This window comes from Chelon labrosus, assembly GCF_963514085.1.
Source record: "Chelon labrosus genome assembly, chromosome: 3".
Taxonomy (NCBI): Eukaryota; Metazoa; Chordata; class Actinopteri; order Mugiliformes; family Mugilidae; genus Chelon; species Chelon labrosus.
Genome location: NC_140339.1, coordinates 20758749 through 20776341, shown reverse-complemented (window position 1 = coordinate 20776341; position 17593 = coordinate 20758749). Strand labels below are relative to the sequence as shown.

Below are 17593 nucleotides of genomic sequence, written 5' to 3'. Positions count from 1 at the left end.
TCATCTTTGGTTGTTAATTTAGTGTTAATTTCTGTAAAGACTCTGAAAATTATACACTAAGACAATAAATGACTATTAAAAGAAAAATTACCACGAATGCAAAAATAACAACGTACGCATATATTAATCTCTTTATTTCATATCCACAAACTATATCTCAGTCCACCCCATCTTTTATGTTATTTCTTAGTAGATTTGATATGCACTTTGTCTATTAAGCCTATAACAAAGGTCACAGAACAATATCTACTTTGAATTATTTACTTAAAGTATGCTTTTTTAAATCCTGTGATTTCAAAAATACGTTCCATGTGTGGCACCAACTTCATACACGACATGTTGTGAGTGTAGCAGTCAACACTATGCTAATATTTATCCCTTCCAGCTTCAGGATTAGTACTGTGTGCTATGATTCCTTTCCACGCGATTGAGCACGGCACTAGATTAACCGTTTCATGGCTGATTTGATCTGATCCTTTCTGTCGTTGTGTGTGTGTGTGTGTGTGGGGAGGGGGGTCTATTGCAGCCGAGGCTGTGTCCCACATAGCTACTGGTTTATCTTCCTGAAACCACTTAGTAGTCACCCACAGTTCTGTACAAAAAATGCACTCCGTACAAACACGGCTTTGTTGATCCTCATTCCTTTTAATTGAGACCGTTTATACAGAGAATAGTTGATCACCATAAATCTGAAATGGATAAGATAAGACCTACGGTCTGGGCGTACACAGATAAAATATTTAATCTCTTGATTTGATAATTCCTTCAAATGTCTGAGCAAAAGCAAACATATTCTAAAAATAAAATAATAATAAAAATTTGTGAAGGCACGTTTTCACAAAATTCAGTCAATTCTACAACAAAGCTGACAAAAAGTGAAAAAAAAATAAAAAACACAAGTCAAAATGTTCAAAAAGCATATAACATATAGCACAGTTTCTGTAGCTGTGGTGTGTACAATGAGTCAGTGTTTTACAGTAAGCCTCAGTGGAGACTAATGAACATGTCACTTTACAACAGCAGTTATAATTACCTGCAAACCGTTTTCAGGAAGTGCAGCTAAGCACGTCTAATTGTTTTTTGGCCAGTATGCAGCCAAATCTGCAAAGCATTAAAATAGCATCTAACAGTTTACATGACATGACTTCATATTATAAGTTACCAATGTACATGAGCAGCTTAGACATTAAACGTGTCTGTTAAAAGCACCTTGGATGCAATGGAGTGGCTTAGTAAGATTTTAAAAGCAGTAATAAAATCAGATGTTGCTGAAATAAGAGTTTATACTAAAACACATTCAGCTAAAATAAAACATTTTTTTCCTAAATAGGACATTTATTGTCTTTGTGCTAAAAAACATGTTTGGTACCAGCGTTCACATATACGCACACCGATTTCCAATATCTGCACAGACAGATGGGCACTTTGGAGAAGTACAGACTAAAACATACATGTGAGTTTATTTTCATGTGCATCACTACAAGTTAATTTACCATTGATAGGTTTCATTTGGTACTGAGACACTGATGAAATTCGCCTTGCTCTATTCTACTCACAGATTAACTGTATGTAGCACTGTGGTCCCACAAAGCAAGAGTCTGTGAACTGTTTCCATTCCTGTACTTCATTACTGCAGTGACACTCACCTAATTCACTGTAGATACACGAGTCTGTACACAGATGTAGTGATGCCTTTGAAATTTGGCTGTGCTTGGCTGTCCTTCATGCTTTTTTTTTCAGTTATGCTTCAGGATTCGAGTGCTTTCTCATCAGGCGTCGGCTGTGGGGGGAGCTCTCCGCCTCTTCCTCCAACTAATAGACAAAATTAAAGAAGAGGTCAGGGACAATGTGATGAGTGTGACTGTGTGTTGCTTTGATTTAGAGGATGACAGACCACGAGGGAATGGATATCTATGAGTAAGTCCTAAGTATGAGTTAAACCACACCTTGAGTGTGTTTCTGTCTGATTCAGACACACACGCACCACCCTCACACCCCTCAAGCATATCCGCCTGCCCCACACAAAGACACACACCTGCTCTTTGATGTAACTGTTTCCACAGGGTGCCAGCCCCCTGAGAGCCAGTCCAACGTGGAAGCACCAGGCTGACAGTCCAGCCTCAACAGCTGCCATCACCGCAGAAGGGATCCACAGTGCCAGGGTGGTTTCCTAAGTCCCCGGAAGAGGTGGGAAGAAGGAAGAGAGTAAAACAAGACTTAAATGTAAGAGGAAATGTTATTCGTGCATTTTGCACCCAACTGAAAAAATTTACATCAAGTGAGAACTCAGGAAGATGGCAAAACATTTTACTGCACAACTTCAGCTGTTGAAGTTAAATCTAAATAAGCAAGATCGATGTAAATAACCTTAACCCTAACATGGCAAAAGTTGCAGCTTCAGCGCTTGTGAGTATATATATGCAATGAAATCATTTGCATATTATGGTTTTATTTGTTCTTCAATGCAACACAAAAAACTACGACTATCAGGATACAAGAAATAAAATCCCATCCGAGGAGTGTGTGAATGCAGCATACTGTATACTCACATAGATTCGTGTAGTATCAAACGGACACTGGGCACTGACAGGCGACCGAGCGTTGACCGGCACCTGTGTGTCGTTGCATCCTACCATCAAGCCCCGCCCGTCCTGGGCAACAGTGATACTGATGGCCAAGAGGAGCCCGGTGCAGCAAGCTGCTGAGAGCAGGGAGTTCAGGAATGATGCAACCAGAAGTCCTATTTGCTGAAAAACACACATACACATAGACCATACATTACACACACTAGGGGAGGTGTACAACTCACAATGCGAGTGTCTGAAGTCAAATTAACTTCTTACCAGTTTAAACACGTGAAGGTTCCTTGATACCAAGATGGCAATAATTCCACTGCCAATGCTCTGCAAGGTTCAGATAATGAGATGATTATTCCAGCTTAACCGAAGTAGGGTCTATTAGGCAGTGTGCAACATGTAGTAATCCTGGCTCCAAGCATGTGAGGCTGCAGTTTTCATTTAAATAACAAGCTAAGAAGGCTTAGACTTAATTAAATGAACTGATTTTATAACAAAGTATAGTAAGTGACAGGCTATCAATGGAGAGCAGCGATCAGATATATTGATCAGACATATTTTGTAATTTCACACTTATACCCTCCAATATCCCGTTTGGAGGACATTTCAAAGGACAGTGAAAGTTAACACCTTCTCGTCTCCAACAAGACACAGTTTATCTGATACATAAATGTAATGAAGCCTGGCCTAGGGGGACTGGTGACTGGCTCGAAGAACCAGCTCCCTTACAATAGACAAGTTCAGTCTTGATTGCTGAGAAAAATACACAACACTATTACTGAGCTAAAGGAGAAACAATCTCAGAGTATACACTTGTTGCTCTGATGCACAGATCAAAGAGGATCCTTGGGATGAATGTGGTTTTGATGTCAGTTGGTGTCATAAATACTTTACAATTTCAAAGTAAAATGTTCTTTGAGGTTAAAAAATCCCTCTGTACTGGAAGTTTTCTATAAACCTTTAGTCTCTTTGTGAACAAACTCCTCATCTGAACCGCTCAGTTGACTTCAAAACATCTAAGCTACTGACTCACCAGTAGGCCAGAGGTGACAGAAATGATGTTGGCTGCAGTGTATTCAGTAGTGATATGCTGGCTGGGTTTGGAAATGTGGCGGAGGACGTTGCCATGGACAATAGCTCCAAGGATGAAGTTTATATGGCCAACCAGGATGAGAGTTAAGCCCTTTTTCATGAGCCTCCTCGGCCCTTTGGCCTTGTCTGTATGAGAGAAATACAAAAGGAAAAAAAAAAAATCAAAACTACTTTCCATATCCAAATGGCATGAAACTGCCACTTTGCACACAAAGCAGATTCGTTAATGTAATTTTAAGTAATGCATGTATACTGTATAACACACAATCAGTACATTTCCTAGTTACTTTTCTATTTTAAACGGTTTCTTCTCATTTAAATCTTACATCTCACTTTTTTCTTAAACCAGACTTTTATATATTTGCATATTTTATACGGTTTTCCTTACTAACATTCATGTTTATGTCTATGTTTATTACAGCAACCACCAAGGTAAATTCCTTATAAGTGAGCAGAGGCGGCAGTAAATACAGTCCTGATTCTGATATAAGCCAATTTATCAGATGATACATTAACTTGTCAGTGCTCTCTGGTGGACAGAAAATGATAATAGCAATGATAATTTAAACACTGTTTACATCTGCTGACAAGATGAAACATATTTTCAATATGTTCAAATCAGTCAATGGCTTTCTACATCTATTAGGTGTGTGTGTCTTTGTTGGCAGTCAAATATTAGAAAATCTGTCATCATTTGAACAACTCTGTCCTGATATTCTTATGTGTATTTATGTGTGTGCAGACGCATTCACTGTATGTGCCTAATTGCTGTATATTACAGACATATACACTTGCATTGTGCATGATTGTTCAACAATGTCGATCAGAAGCAGATTTAGGATTGGGCGACACGCGCAGCTGTCAATTATAAAATATTTAGGTCCCTGAGGAGCAGAAGCTATAATGTGTGAAAAGGAAGTCAATCATTAACTATATAAATATTAAATATTAATACAATATGCTGCAACAAATTAACTGCTCGTCTGCCTTTTTATTTCTTTTTAAATCTTACTAATCAATAACTAGTCCAGTTTAAATGAAACATAATTTGATATATTTCTGACAACAAACATTTTAACCTACAGTTTTATTTTATTCTACAGTTTAGTGGCTTGACTCATGCATCCGCATTCAAAGGCTACTCTGAACTCCAAGTGCACAGACCGTAGGTGACTCCAGGTTGAGTCACTGAGATGGGAGGAAGCAGAACATTAACCCGTAGGTGCTACTTTTATCATATCACAAGTTATGGTGTCGGCATTTTCTTTTGAGATTTTAGCGTCGTATTTTCTCTAGGTATAAACCAGAATAATTTAGGCTATAAGCAAACTATATGTGCAAAGTCTTAAAATTGATTCCCGTGTAGGCCCGTGGTCAGTTTCACCTGTGGAGGGAAAGCACCAAACCCACGACATTAGTCAACAAACGAAAATGTTTTCCGAAGCAACGCTAGTATGCAGCCAAGGGAAACACTCACCAAACCTGCACATCTCTGCTGGGGAAGAGCTTTTCCTCTTGAATATTGTCCGCAATTTTCGAGGCACCGTTCAACACCAACAGAAAGTCCACACGGACGTCCCTTTGTCCACTTCCTGTATGACGTCACGAAACTCACCTGTGAGCGACCTGCTCTCGCGGCACCGTGAGGAGAGCAAACATTTGTACAGTCTATGGGCGAAACAGTCATTTTAGATGATCTGTAATCTTCTTTTATTAGTATCGCAAATAAAGTGTCTGTAACAAACCACGGGGATCTGTTTCACACATGGATCTGAAAATACAAATGTAAAAATGTCAATAAGAAAAGAACAAAGTGAAGCAGGTCACATATTTATTCATAAGAACAGGCATTATTTCTTTGATTTTGTCAGCACATGAAAAGATGCATTTACTGACACTGATGTTATAAACAAACGGAAAGGTTTTCCAAACATAACCAAAAGCTCACACCATGGGTGTCACAGGCTAAAGCTGCCCACCCCGTACGATTATTTAATAACCAGTTTAGTCACCACCAGCAAACTGGGTGGAAGAGACATTACAAAGAGGAGTTGTTGAGGGGAGAGTCGATGTAAAGCTCTGGTGATCACATTGCTTGGTTTTAACCACTTCTCCATACTTGAAGTGATGCATTTACATTCACCTGGCTGACTTGAGAACATATCTTTGCAAAATACAATCGTAGCAGTTCACAAATAGACATACAAACAGAGGAAAGTATACAAAGCATGACAATCTACGGACAGAAAAAAAGAGAAGGGAATTGGTTTACAGTAGTAACCCGAATACATAAAAAGAAAACTGAAACACACCACTGGAATCATTAATCTCACTGGTGAGGTGTACAACTTATTACAATTCAACAACCAGCATCTGAGTAAAGATTCATCTGAAAGCTCAAACAACGGTCTTTAAAAACAGCCCAAGTATGATTTCAATAGGAAAAGATTATTGTATGAAAGTGTCTACTCTTTCTATACACACTAAGAATGTTACTTTTTTTGTGCACTCCTGAATTGTATGAGCTTTCAGCCACAGTAGTACCATCAGTCCACAAAGAGGTCTGAGCCAATATATCACATATTGCCCTGATTTCATTTCAGATCTCCACAAGACCTGTATGATGTAAAAAGATGCATTCAAGTGTCTGCACTTTAAAGGATAATGCCAGTCCACTTAGATCTTTGTTTCATCAAATCATCCGTTTGCAAATGAAAAGCAACAGAATCACAAAATGTTGCGCATCAGCTCAGACTCAACAATGTGGTCAGCAAAAGGGAAATCAGAAATAGAAACCTGATATACAATGTCTGTAACATAAAACACAAACACACATATCAGCTAAATGCTAGGTCCTCTTTCCACAATTTATGGCAATCTATTCTTTAAAGGCAGAGTAGCATGTGCAAACCAAACAAGCAGCAAATGCTAAAACTGAATAAAATAATACAAACAATATAAAAAGAGGACTTCAATGGATGTACAAATAAGGCAAACAATAAGGACACACACACAAAGAAATTCAGTAACACATAGTTCACAGTACCTCAGAGTAACCGAGTGAAAATTGGCAAGATGCAGTAATGCACATACATGTTGTTCTGTATCAAAATGTTTTCATATCTTGGATATTTTAAAGTGATAAGGTTAACTGAGGAAGTTGCACATCTGCACCGTGCACATGTCCAGTTAAACTAAAAAGTGATTGGCTGGTCAAACAAACCACAAAGTCAGAAAAGTCAGAATGTTCCATCATACAAAGCATAAAATAAAAAGGAATCAAATAAGAAGGAGAAGGACATGTAATGAGAAAGGAATGCTATGCTAGGTTTTCTTGGGTGGAAATGTATCTCTCCCTCTCCAGGGAAGCTACCATTTTACAGATTGTCATTATTTGCAGGATCCTACTTTTAAAATTTAGATGTTCCAACAGCAGCGAGTCAGTTGTGTGACTCCACCGAAGGCCAGAATCAGTATTAGATGATGTTCTAGGTCTACTCCTCCTGGGACACAAACTGTGCGTCTGAGGAAAAGGTAGGTTTCAATGCAAAGACGCAAATATTCTAGTCAGTTCTGTTGTGTGAAGTCTGTTACAGCATCGATAAGGTTCAGACATAACCAAGTTAAATGCTAACCCAATCCAGATGAATTACACACATGGGTTTCGAGTGCTTTTGGGAAGTTTTATTCCCAGATGTAAGGGAAACCCCACTCTTTGGTCACATTACCACCTACGGCTTTATAGAAAAGACATGAAATAAACCCACAGAATACAGTCACTGCGTTAAGTCATCAAACAAAACATGTAACAAGGTTGAGAGTGTACTTTTAAAGAGACAGTAACAAGGTCAGGGAAACGAGTGCTAGTGAGAGGCTTGGTTGATATTTTCTTCTAGTAGAGAGGCTATTTTGGTTTGGTCCATCTGTGGAGAAAATACAGACATTTTCAACAATTCAGGTTGTTACAAAAACACACAAACCTGATGGATAATTTAGCTTTTGGCCAGTATTGTGGTCTTGACAAACAGCTGACGTCAAATGCAACAAATTAAGACAGTTTTACAATTCCATGAAATGAAGAAAGTCTGCCTATGCTATTGCCCACAGGGGGATTAAGTGACTATACAACATTAGTGTGGGTTTGTGTGCAGCCTAAGTGTGTGGGCATCATGGTACACAAGTAACAGTAAATGTGCAAAATGCTCTTACGGGTGAAGTGTACTTTAAAAACACTGTGTATTGAGTATGTTGAGTAACACAGCCAACATGAATCTGTCTTTATAAAACTTAACACCCACCTCACTAATAAAGCCCAGCTGCACCAACTCTTCAGCCAAATCTTGAACATTCTCATCTGAAACACACACCAGCACAGTTATTAATTCACCGTCACATCAACTCTGTCACACGCAAACCTGCAGCTGAAAAGAGGTCGGGCTTGGAGGAAACAATGTCCTCAGAAAACAAAGTCCAGGTTCACCTTAAACACATTTAAGGTTGATGTTCCTGCGATTTAAATGTGTCAGGAGTCCAGAAAGGGATTCATCCAACAGAACGAAAATGCCAACATGTTTCAACCAGCATAATCCTTATTAGGACGCGATCTGTTATAACATGTTGGCTTTATAATACCCCTCTTTTTGTCCTGGGTATGGACAGTCTGACGCTCCTTCTTGTCTCGGTTTTACAGTGCCCAGAATTAGCTTCCTGCATTGACATTTGTCATAATTTGTGTTTAATCCCCATAACGTAACTGACCCCAACTCATAAACTTTTATAACAAATTGCAACTATATAAATTATCTAACCTAAAAACTGTCAGTAAAAATGCAGATCAAGTCTTCTCTAAAGAATCAACATTCAACAATAATACAGAACAACTCTCTCTCAGAAAAGACTGACATTTATCTGCAAAATCTCTTAAAAATAACTCTTTGTACTGACTGTACTATTCCTCTGACTTTTAATATTTTGTGAATAAAGTGCAAGAACTGTTAAACCACACAAGTAATACATATGCAAGGCTATTTGCCTAAAACATACTTTCAGTGTAAACCACATCATAATTTTATGTTACATAACTTTAAATGTATAAGTTTTAATTACACCTATGTACACAACTGTCCTTTCAGTCCTGACTAATTATTTTAATAAGTGGTAGTGTTTATTGCATGTTTTACTGTCATTTTAGTTACCGCCTCCAAACCTAGACATTCTTTGCCTGGGCCAAATGAGTTGTCGTGGTCCATCAGTTTTTAATAACCTAGCTGTCAATTTACAACTGTGCCAGGAATGTGGCTGGGACAGCACAAACTTCATGAGGAGAGGGTGCATCCAACGGCTTTGACAAGGGAAAGAGAAAAACAACAGGTTCCTACAACACTGACACGATTGAGATTCACGTTCAGGGTAAGGCTTCTTTGACTGTCTTCAAGACAATAAGATAATAAATACATAATAAAGTTAGCTCAAGGTTTAAATTGTTAATGTATTGTAGAGGGTTGTAGAAGAGCCATCCAAAAGGCCTGCGGGGTGAAATTAGAGTGGCTCAGTTACCAATGACCCTGCAGTGTGACTTTGGACTTTGGTGTGTTGATAAGGACAGCTTTAAAGTATATCCCCCGATATCAGCAAGAAGCTCTGTTTACAAAGAGCACAGGGTGTGTTTGTGCGACTGATTAGTGTGAATGGGCGTGCATGGACGTGATGTTACAGTATGTATGTCAGTGGAATTAAGGCGTGAGTGTCTAAGAGAAGACATATGACGTGAGAAGAGATAACCTGAAGTCAGTGGATTGAGTGTGTGAGACACAGAGTGTGTGTAAATGAGGGACAGGGAGATGAAAGCCTGGGAAGAGATGGGCAGAGGAGGTGACAGCTGTCAGCTGCAGCCTTTCACAGGGCTGACATTCCCAACACGCCTGTAACGTTATACATGCCTGCCATACCTGTGTGTGCATATTAGATCATACTGCCCACATTATTCTAACAGTTGTCTGCTATATTACCAACTGCCTCCCCCTCGGCCCTTCTTGTCCGTAGCAGTGAAATGAAAATACTGATTTCCTCTGTGTGCATTTTTTGAATAAATAAGCTGTAAAAAATAATTACTGCTGATTTACAAGAAAATATTATGACCACATTTTATGCTTTTTAAAGCCAATGTGGCCGTTAACACAATACTTGGAAGCAATCCAAATGCACTGGTCAAAATAGCAGTAGAAGGTTTTCATTGCACACGTTACGTGACACATCCCCTGCCTGATATAGCTTTACATGCTGTATTGTGACGCCATTCAAGCTATCTCTGGACTTCACTTTCTCTTTCTACATGCCTCAGAGAGCATATGTGGGGACACAGAGAGGTACTGAATATTAAAACCATCTGGGTAAATCTAGCCTCCTGTGTGTAGTAATCCAGAAAGACATAACTCAGAAATAATTCATAGACTTCTTTAGTCAAATGTGATTCCTCCACTAACCCAAGCTGTATACCTAAACCAGACAGACAAAAAGGCTTTACTTGATTTGAAAAAAACACTAACTCTGAAGTCCAGTATGTTTTCACATCAACAGAAACCCACAGGTACAAAAACACGTGTCACTCCACAATCCCACCAGACAAGTAATAAATGTTTTCAAGTACTACATGAAAAAACACACCACCAATCACACATACATACATTTGCTTGTATGTGACTCAGACAAACATGTCTGGGAAAAGTATTGACTGGTTAGCAATTTAAAGGTGGTTTCCTATTTTATAAACAATACTGTATTGGCTTAAGGGACAGGGAGATGAAAGCACCATGTGTTTATATAGAATACCCAAATCCCACTTTTACCTCCAAGATCACTGGGACTATTATGAAACATAGCTGTTGTAATGTGTTTGACTCAAAATCACAGGAGAAAAAGAAAAGACAGGAGAGTATGCATCAGTGTCATATACAGTAGAAATAACGATATAGAGATGCTCTTACGAGGTAACATGTCACAGCTTAGATGTCTATTCAGTTTATCGTCCAGTTTCAGCAGCAATGTTATCTAAAATAGAGAAACAGACAACAGAGAAAGTTGTTATTTTGTTTTACTACTGTTGTAAATAACTAAGCGTTGTGTTTTAAATTAGTTAAACAATACTAGCCCAACCCGTTAATGTTATATCGGAGACTTACATGATACTTTGCTCCCTCCTCGACAATTTCAAAGTTACATTGCATCTGAATGACCTGCAGAAGAGGAAGAATCAAAATAGGAATGTTTTTTAACTAGTATTGGTAAAATGTCAGACCAAATTTACACTACTCCAGCTGAGAGCAGTATAAAGAAAAGAACTAAAACCTGTGGCATTCAATCTGGGCCTTCATTACAAAAATCATGGCCAGTCTGTAATTTATAAACTGACAAAAACTGGTTCACCTCAGGGATAAAAACACCCAAACAAAGGCTAAGCAATGTTGTATTTGCAACCTAATGCAGTGAGGAGTGCACAGTGGTGCCTTATTCTCAAACACTTTTGCCGTCTGTTACTGCATTTGTACTCACCTTCCGTGTCTCGAGCTCTGCAGGTTCGGGGGTGGGGGATTTGACCAGTGGAATGACAACAGGAGATTTAACAGTTTCCTGCTGAGTTTGCTGTGGGCATGGGAGCCCGAATGCTGTCATTGGGTAAATACCATTCCTGATACAAAGACGGGAGAGAATCAAAACAGAGAGATGTGTAGAATACACATGACAGAAAGAGAAGAGATAGAGAAGTTAGGAAGGGCTTGGGTATACCAACACAAATATAACATTTCAAAACATAAAATAAGAATGATGAAAGAGGTGGAGACAGTCGGGTGCTCCACTACTGCCCCCGTGTGGCCACATATTGTTGTAGCTTCAGAAAGGAAGCTAGAATAACAGCTAAAAAAGCAGCAGTCTTTCTGTACACAGCTTTGTTTCTCACCTCACATCCTCCAGGAATTTATCAAGCTCCAACGCAGGAAACTGTGAAAGCCTACAGAAAAAAAAGGAATATTACTGGATAGTGTTGTTTGAGTTTCAAGTAAGTAATATGTTGCCTACAAACAAACAAAGAAAACCACATCTGTTATTACCCCTTTTCAGTGGTCTGTTATTGTATTAATGCACACATGTTGGGAAAAAACAAAGGAAAAAAACAACAGAAAAAATATATTAAGTGAATTAAGTTGTTTCTATTGTAGCAAATCCCTCTCAAGTATAAAATGATTACATTAACTTAGCATAGTTCGTTATCAGATTATAAATTTCTGTCTGAATGGAAACTGTTATTATTTCTACTTCTAATGGCAACTTTGCCTACATCCCAGCTTCAGGCACTTACTTGAGCTGCACATCTTTTCGCTCAGCGATGACAAGGTTGGGGTCGAGGTTCTTGGTAATCTCCTCCAGGGCATTCTCAGGAATCATGTCTGAACAAGCACAAACAGTGGCGGCAATTAGAAGATACCTTTATGAATTATACTAACAATTTTTCTGATGGTGTGCGAGAGACAGGAAATGTCTTCGCTACGGCTCTTCTACGCATGTATTTATACTGCAGCCTTACAGTAAAAGCTGTACTAATGTTAAAGGAAACTGACACTGCGTGAATCACACTGTTACTGGAGCATCGTTAGCAGTTCACATTGTTCATACAAACATATCTTTAAAAGGTTGCTGTAGCAAATATGTTGACAGTCTACTATCTATGTACACATCCAGCAAAGACAGACTTAGCATTTATTTGATTTTGGTCTCCAGTTTTTACCCCATATTTAAGTTATTTAAATCTCAACCAACTTATAAAGAAAATGTCAGTATGTTTAGGCTGCAGCATGTTTGACTTTCTTCCCTAGCTAGTTTTACTTGTCTGCCTTCTGCTGAGTGCTGTGTGGCCACTATAAGCAACCACCATAACACCAGACACAGGCTTCATTCAGCAGAGCAAGTTCATGAGTTTTAACTCTAGCTCAAGTCACTTGTTTGGTCGTATACACTGCAGCCTGATGCTACTTTCTGTTTCTGTAAAAGACACATTTAAAAAAAATCCTTGATTGTCAACCATGCGTCAAAACTTGTTGTCTCTCCACTCCGGTCAGATAAAAATGTTGTTTATCTTTGTCTGTTGTATGTGTGTGTTAAAAACTTACGATGATGGCTAACTATACAGTGTGCAGCCAGTAGTTTTAAGAGTGGTACTTCAAACAGAGCCTGGTTAAACAGCAGCTCCCGGGCTGTAGGCCTTTTATTAGGCTCACACTCCAGGCACTTTTGGATCAACACCTACAAAAATAAACATTTAGGTTACACACATTCAGATAAACATATGAATTTGAAATTAAAACTAAGACACGTATTACTATACACACAATGCTTAGTCTGGTTTACATTTCAGGATGAACATTAAAACACTCTTTATAGCTCACCCGTTGCAGAGGGTCCTCCAGTAACTGTATGGCATTGTTGATGGCCTCCTGAGAAACATAAGAGGATTCTCCATTCCCCTGAATCTCCAAAAGCGCCATCTGCAACACATCAACACAGATTAAGAGACTCCTTTAGGAAAAGGCTCATGCTAATATATTATGTATTACAAGTCCCATCTCACCTCTAAGGCACACATGCCAAACGAGTAGATGTCCACAGCTGTGGTAACATCATCAACAGCTGGAATAGGAGAAAGAATAAAAACAAAAGGAGATGTCAACAGGTATCATAGGTTAGCCCTTTCTTATAACTGAGATCTAAATGTGACTTTGACACCACAGCAGCTGAGTGAATGTTGAAGATATTCATGAGGAGATACATAATGTTGGTCTGATGGCTTCTCCATGCTCAGCCTTCAATCTTAATGCAACAATGTGATGTGTATCAAACTTAAAAATACAAATTTATAATACCATTTATACGTTTTAATGCTTTTTCTCATATATTCATATGATCTGGTTTGTTTCTACGGTCAGGAAACTGTTATATCAGCAACAACAGAACACAAACCAAAATGTTTTCTACCTGCATATTCTGGGGCAAAGAAGTGTAAGTTTTTCTGTTCCTCGTGACATGTCTTCACATGGTTGTTAATGGTGTCTGGAGCAACTGCAGATGAGGCAGGAAGACAGAATATAGAGAACAGACAGACGTGACGGAGAACAGTGAGAGACATTAGTATGGAGCATGTGATACAAGGCGGAACAAGTAGCAGGGAAAACAGGGAATATAAATATAACCTTTAAATTGTGCAAAATATGTCTGGGATATCTGGAAGCTTTGTAACTAGACCAAACCCCACCTTTGTTCTCAATTTATAAAATGTGGAGGGTTACTTTTGGCAATATTGTCAAAATCTTTGTCACAAGTACTGACTGTTCACAGGGCCAGACAAAGTTCTTTTGTACGTGCATAGAAATTTACTATAAAATGAAACGCAACTTCCTGTCCTTAAATCCATAATTTAGTATAATTTGACTCGGTCACCGCTTAAACACTCGAATGAAACTGGTGCAACTCTATACCTGATCCGATCTTGATGAGGCCGTTGTGCTGAATGAAGACAGTGTCACAGGTCAGGTTGCCATGGATGATTGGCGGGTCACATGAGTGGAGGTAACTATATGACAGGAAAAAATGATATTCACAAATACATACCAAGTATATATGCAAAGATACATATTATTTTCCATTTGTGTGCATTTTCCTGTGAAAGACTCAAATTAAAAAGATGTCTGAAAAAGGAAACTGACCCGAGAGCAGACAGGATCTGTGTGCACCATCTCTTCCAAGCCTGTAGGACCATACACAGTCATCAGCGAGCTTTCTAACTTATTTCCAAAACTGGGTAGCAACGGCTTGCACAATGTCATTTAACTTTGCTCAGAGGTAGTACAAACTGTATTTCACCCCGCCCCCCAACTGACAAAAACTACACCTTCTTCTACTAATCCAGTCACAATGCAGCTACATGTTAAGAAACACTGTCATATCTTGCTATTATAATAAAAATGAATTTACATAAAGTCTGGTGTTACCTTTTCATTCATGGTCTTGTGGTTTTTCTTTGTCTTCTTCAGAAACTGTTTCAAACTCCCTGATGACATATATTCAGTAATGAAAATCACCTGAGGGAGAGAAAGAAAATAGCATCAATACACAGAGAGACATGATTCATATGTAGATTAAACAAGATGATTTCACCTTGTACTAAAAAGGAACATTATTCATGCAGAACATTTGATAATGTCTTGTAAGTCCTGAGACTCACCCTAGCCCGGTTGTCCTTTGTGTCAGCCCAGTACTTGTGAAACTTGACAATATTGGCATGTTCCAAATGGATCAGGTTATCAAATACAGCCTTCACTTTCTCCTAAAACGGGGAACACACATATAATTATAATAAACAGTGCTTCTGTACTGACTTTGTCTTCACTATTAGAACTGTTGTGATGTCACTTTAAGCTACAGTTGAACACCAGTGATCACATAGTAAGCTATAGTACACTAGTGATGTCACTATAAGCTACTGTAGAGCACCTGCGATGTCACTGTGAGCTACAACAGTAGAACAATAGTAGTGTCAGAACCCTACAGCTGACACTGTGAGCTAACCCATAACACCAGTGATGCCATTGGGAATTAAAGTGGAAATGTGTGGATGAAACCAAGGACTAGAGCAGGACAATAATGTCCATGAGAGCTACAGTGGAACAGAAGCATTCATCTGGACGAGTCAAGATTGCACTGAACTGTCTGCATCTCTGGGCCTTACCTCCAGCAGTTTGAAGTTCTTCCGCTCTGAGATCATTACTTCATTCCAAACTACCTCCACACCTTCCTCTGTGTCCATAGCTAGGTATGCAGCATCTATTCCAGGGACATTACGTTGATTCACCTACATTTGAAGGGAACAAAACAGCTTATGAAACAGTGAAATGAAGCAGGACTCAACAACGGTTTCACGAAAAAATAATCATCAATACTTCATAAACATACATACTGTACATTCACCTCATTATTTCTCCTGGTGTTGTGTTTTCATTTGATTACAATCGTGCATTATCGTTCTCATTATTGCTCAATCTTTACTTCAGTAGTTTCTTTTTATCTATTTTTAAGTTCACACTTTATTAACATAACGGCTGCCAATTATTCCTGAACATTTGAGCAAATGGATTACACCCAACTAAAACTGAAATAACTCCTGTGAGGAAAAATACTAAAGCCTCTAGACAAACGTCCAGCGAGGACCAATTTGTGAGAAGCAATCTTGGTGTTCCCCATCCTGGAATCTTTTAATAGGATAACATGCTGGTTAGTTTAAGTGAAAACTATAAAGGCCGTCAGATGATTAACATTAAAAAGGGAGGATATTGACAAGAAATCATTCTAGCTTGACTATATGTCTTAATAATGTTAAATGAAATAAGCATATGACTAATTACACTTTTGTATAACATTTATTATAAAACAGATGACAGTAATATGATGTATTAACAAATAAAATACTATTTGAAAATTATATCTCAAAGGGTATTTATTTTACACAGACAAAAGTTAGATTAGACGGAAATAGTTATTTTATTCATGTAGTTGAAGAGCTACAATGTAATTTTGCTGACTCTCTTTACCCAGTCAGATCCATGACCGTGTTTCACTACATATTCAAGAAGCCAAAGGTTTGCTTGCTTCCACTGGATGCCATCTTCCTACCTCCTCTCTACGTTTCTGCCAGCGGCCACAGGGGCTCTCTTCCAGGATGTCTGATTCATCTTCACTCTCATCCTCATCCTCTGTTGCTGATGTGGCAGGATTCTGTGTGGAGGCCACAGACGAAGACACAGATGCTCCACTTTGTACCTGTGGGCTATTGCTGGACATACTTCCCGCTGGCAACTCTGGTTTCTCCTCAGAGCCAGGAGCTCCTTTCCCCTCAGTCTCCGACATATCCACTTGTAATCTCACTAGCTCTCCTTCTCTTGGCTCCTGATCCTGCGCTGCAACAAGTGACAGGACGCCTCTATCTCGCTTTCTCCTCTCTGACTGAACTGGTCACACATCCATCTTCGTGTCAGGCCTGGCTTTAAACAAGGTAGCGCTCTGGGAGAGAGGACTGTAAACATATATGTTGGGTGGTTAGGAGGCTAATGCTTCATTTAGGCAAGAACGTGTCAAGAATGATCTTTTCAAATGTGAGTCCGCACTTTTTACCTTCACACTTACACTACCCAGTGTTACTGAGGGACAAACTTATGTCATAGGCTTCACGAGTAGCTTAGACTCAGAGGACGTGACTGTTACTGAAGTCTGAAACAGTCGTAAACTCTTAAATAGCTACTGTAAGTTAGCTATCTTAGCTGTTAAGCCTATTGCTAATGTTCAACATTGACATTAGCTTAGAGAAGTTCAACCACCCACTCCTTTGCTAACTTTCCCCCGGCTAACAAGCTAATGGAAGGTAAATAAACAAATTGCACACATAAAGTGAGAGAACAATCACTCAAAATCTTACCGTGGAACTGAAGAGTGACGCCCAATAAACAGCCCTGGGTCACATACTGATGAAAACGCAGTAAAAGAGACGTACGGACAAAAATGCTAGTTCGTCATAAAAATGTTGTACGGTTTCAAGTCCTTTTCTCTGAGCAGAAGTGGGAGGGGCGGGGCAGGACTACCGGGAGCACTTGTTTGCGCACAGGAAACGCAGTAGCGTAGCGTGACTGTGAGGCCAATACAATAAAAACAACGCGGGAGGTTTAAATAACATTTGAATAAATCACTAAAACACTCCTATACTAGCAGACTTTTTATATCTTCATATTATACTACTATTTAAATAGTAGACCTGTCTGTGGAGTCCATAACGAGCAGTGTGTTTGTTTTCTCTCCACTACTCCACCGTTCAAACACGATGACAGACTTTA

General features: G+C 39.0%; 2 protein-coding genes across 3 annotated transcripts; both read right to left on the bottom strand.

Moving 5' to 3' along the window:
- Nucleotides 1–343: 343 nt before the first annotated feature.
- krtcap3 (keratinocyte associated protein 3) lies at nucleotides 344–5379 on the bottom strand. 2 transcript variants are annotated; one of them, XM_084541568.1, is made up of 6 exons: nucleotides 5146–5379; nucleotides 3610–3794; nucleotides 2844–2903; nucleotides 2550–2747; nucleotides 2036–2170; nucleotides 344–1812 (listed from the first exon to the last, which is right to left on the bottom strand). In XM_084541568.1, exons 1-6 carry the CDS (start codon nucleotides 5156–5158, stop codon nucleotides 1741–1743), a joined length of 663 nt encoding a protein of 220 aa, XP_084397694.1. In that variant the 5' UTR covers nucleotides 5159–5379; the 3' UTR covers nucleotides 344–1740. The 2 variants fall into 2 exon arrangements, with proteins under 2 accessions (XP_084397694.1, XP_084397693.1); XM_084541567.1 differs by lacking the exon at nucleotides 5146–5379 and having other exon boundaries at nucleotides 3610–4021.
- A 106-nt stretch (nucleotides 5380–5485) lies between these two features.
- LOC311485887 (nuclear receptor-binding protein-like) lies at nucleotides 5486–17308 on the bottom strand. The gene is made up of 18 exons (XM_084541565.1): nucleotides 17182–17308; nucleotides 16383–16782; nucleotides 15442–15564; nucleotides 14938–15039; nucleotides 14705–14794; nucleotides 14420–14460; nucleotides 14192–14286; nucleotides 13692–13775; nucleotides 13288–13346; nucleotides 13106–13204; nucleotides 12830–12962; nucleotides 12022–12109; nucleotides 11623–11673; nucleotides 11217–11352; nucleotides 10847–10900; nucleotides 10652–10715; nucleotides 7967–8022; nucleotides 5486–7591 (listed from the first exon to the last, which is right to left on the bottom strand). Exons 2-18 carry the CDS (start codon nucleotides 16614–16616, stop codon nucleotides 7532–7534), a joined length of 1569 nt encoding a protein of 522 aa, XP_084397691.1. The 5' UTR covers nucleotides 16617–16782; nucleotides 17182–17308; the 3' UTR covers nucleotides 5486–7531.
- Nucleotides 17309–17593: the final 285 nt, after the last annotated feature.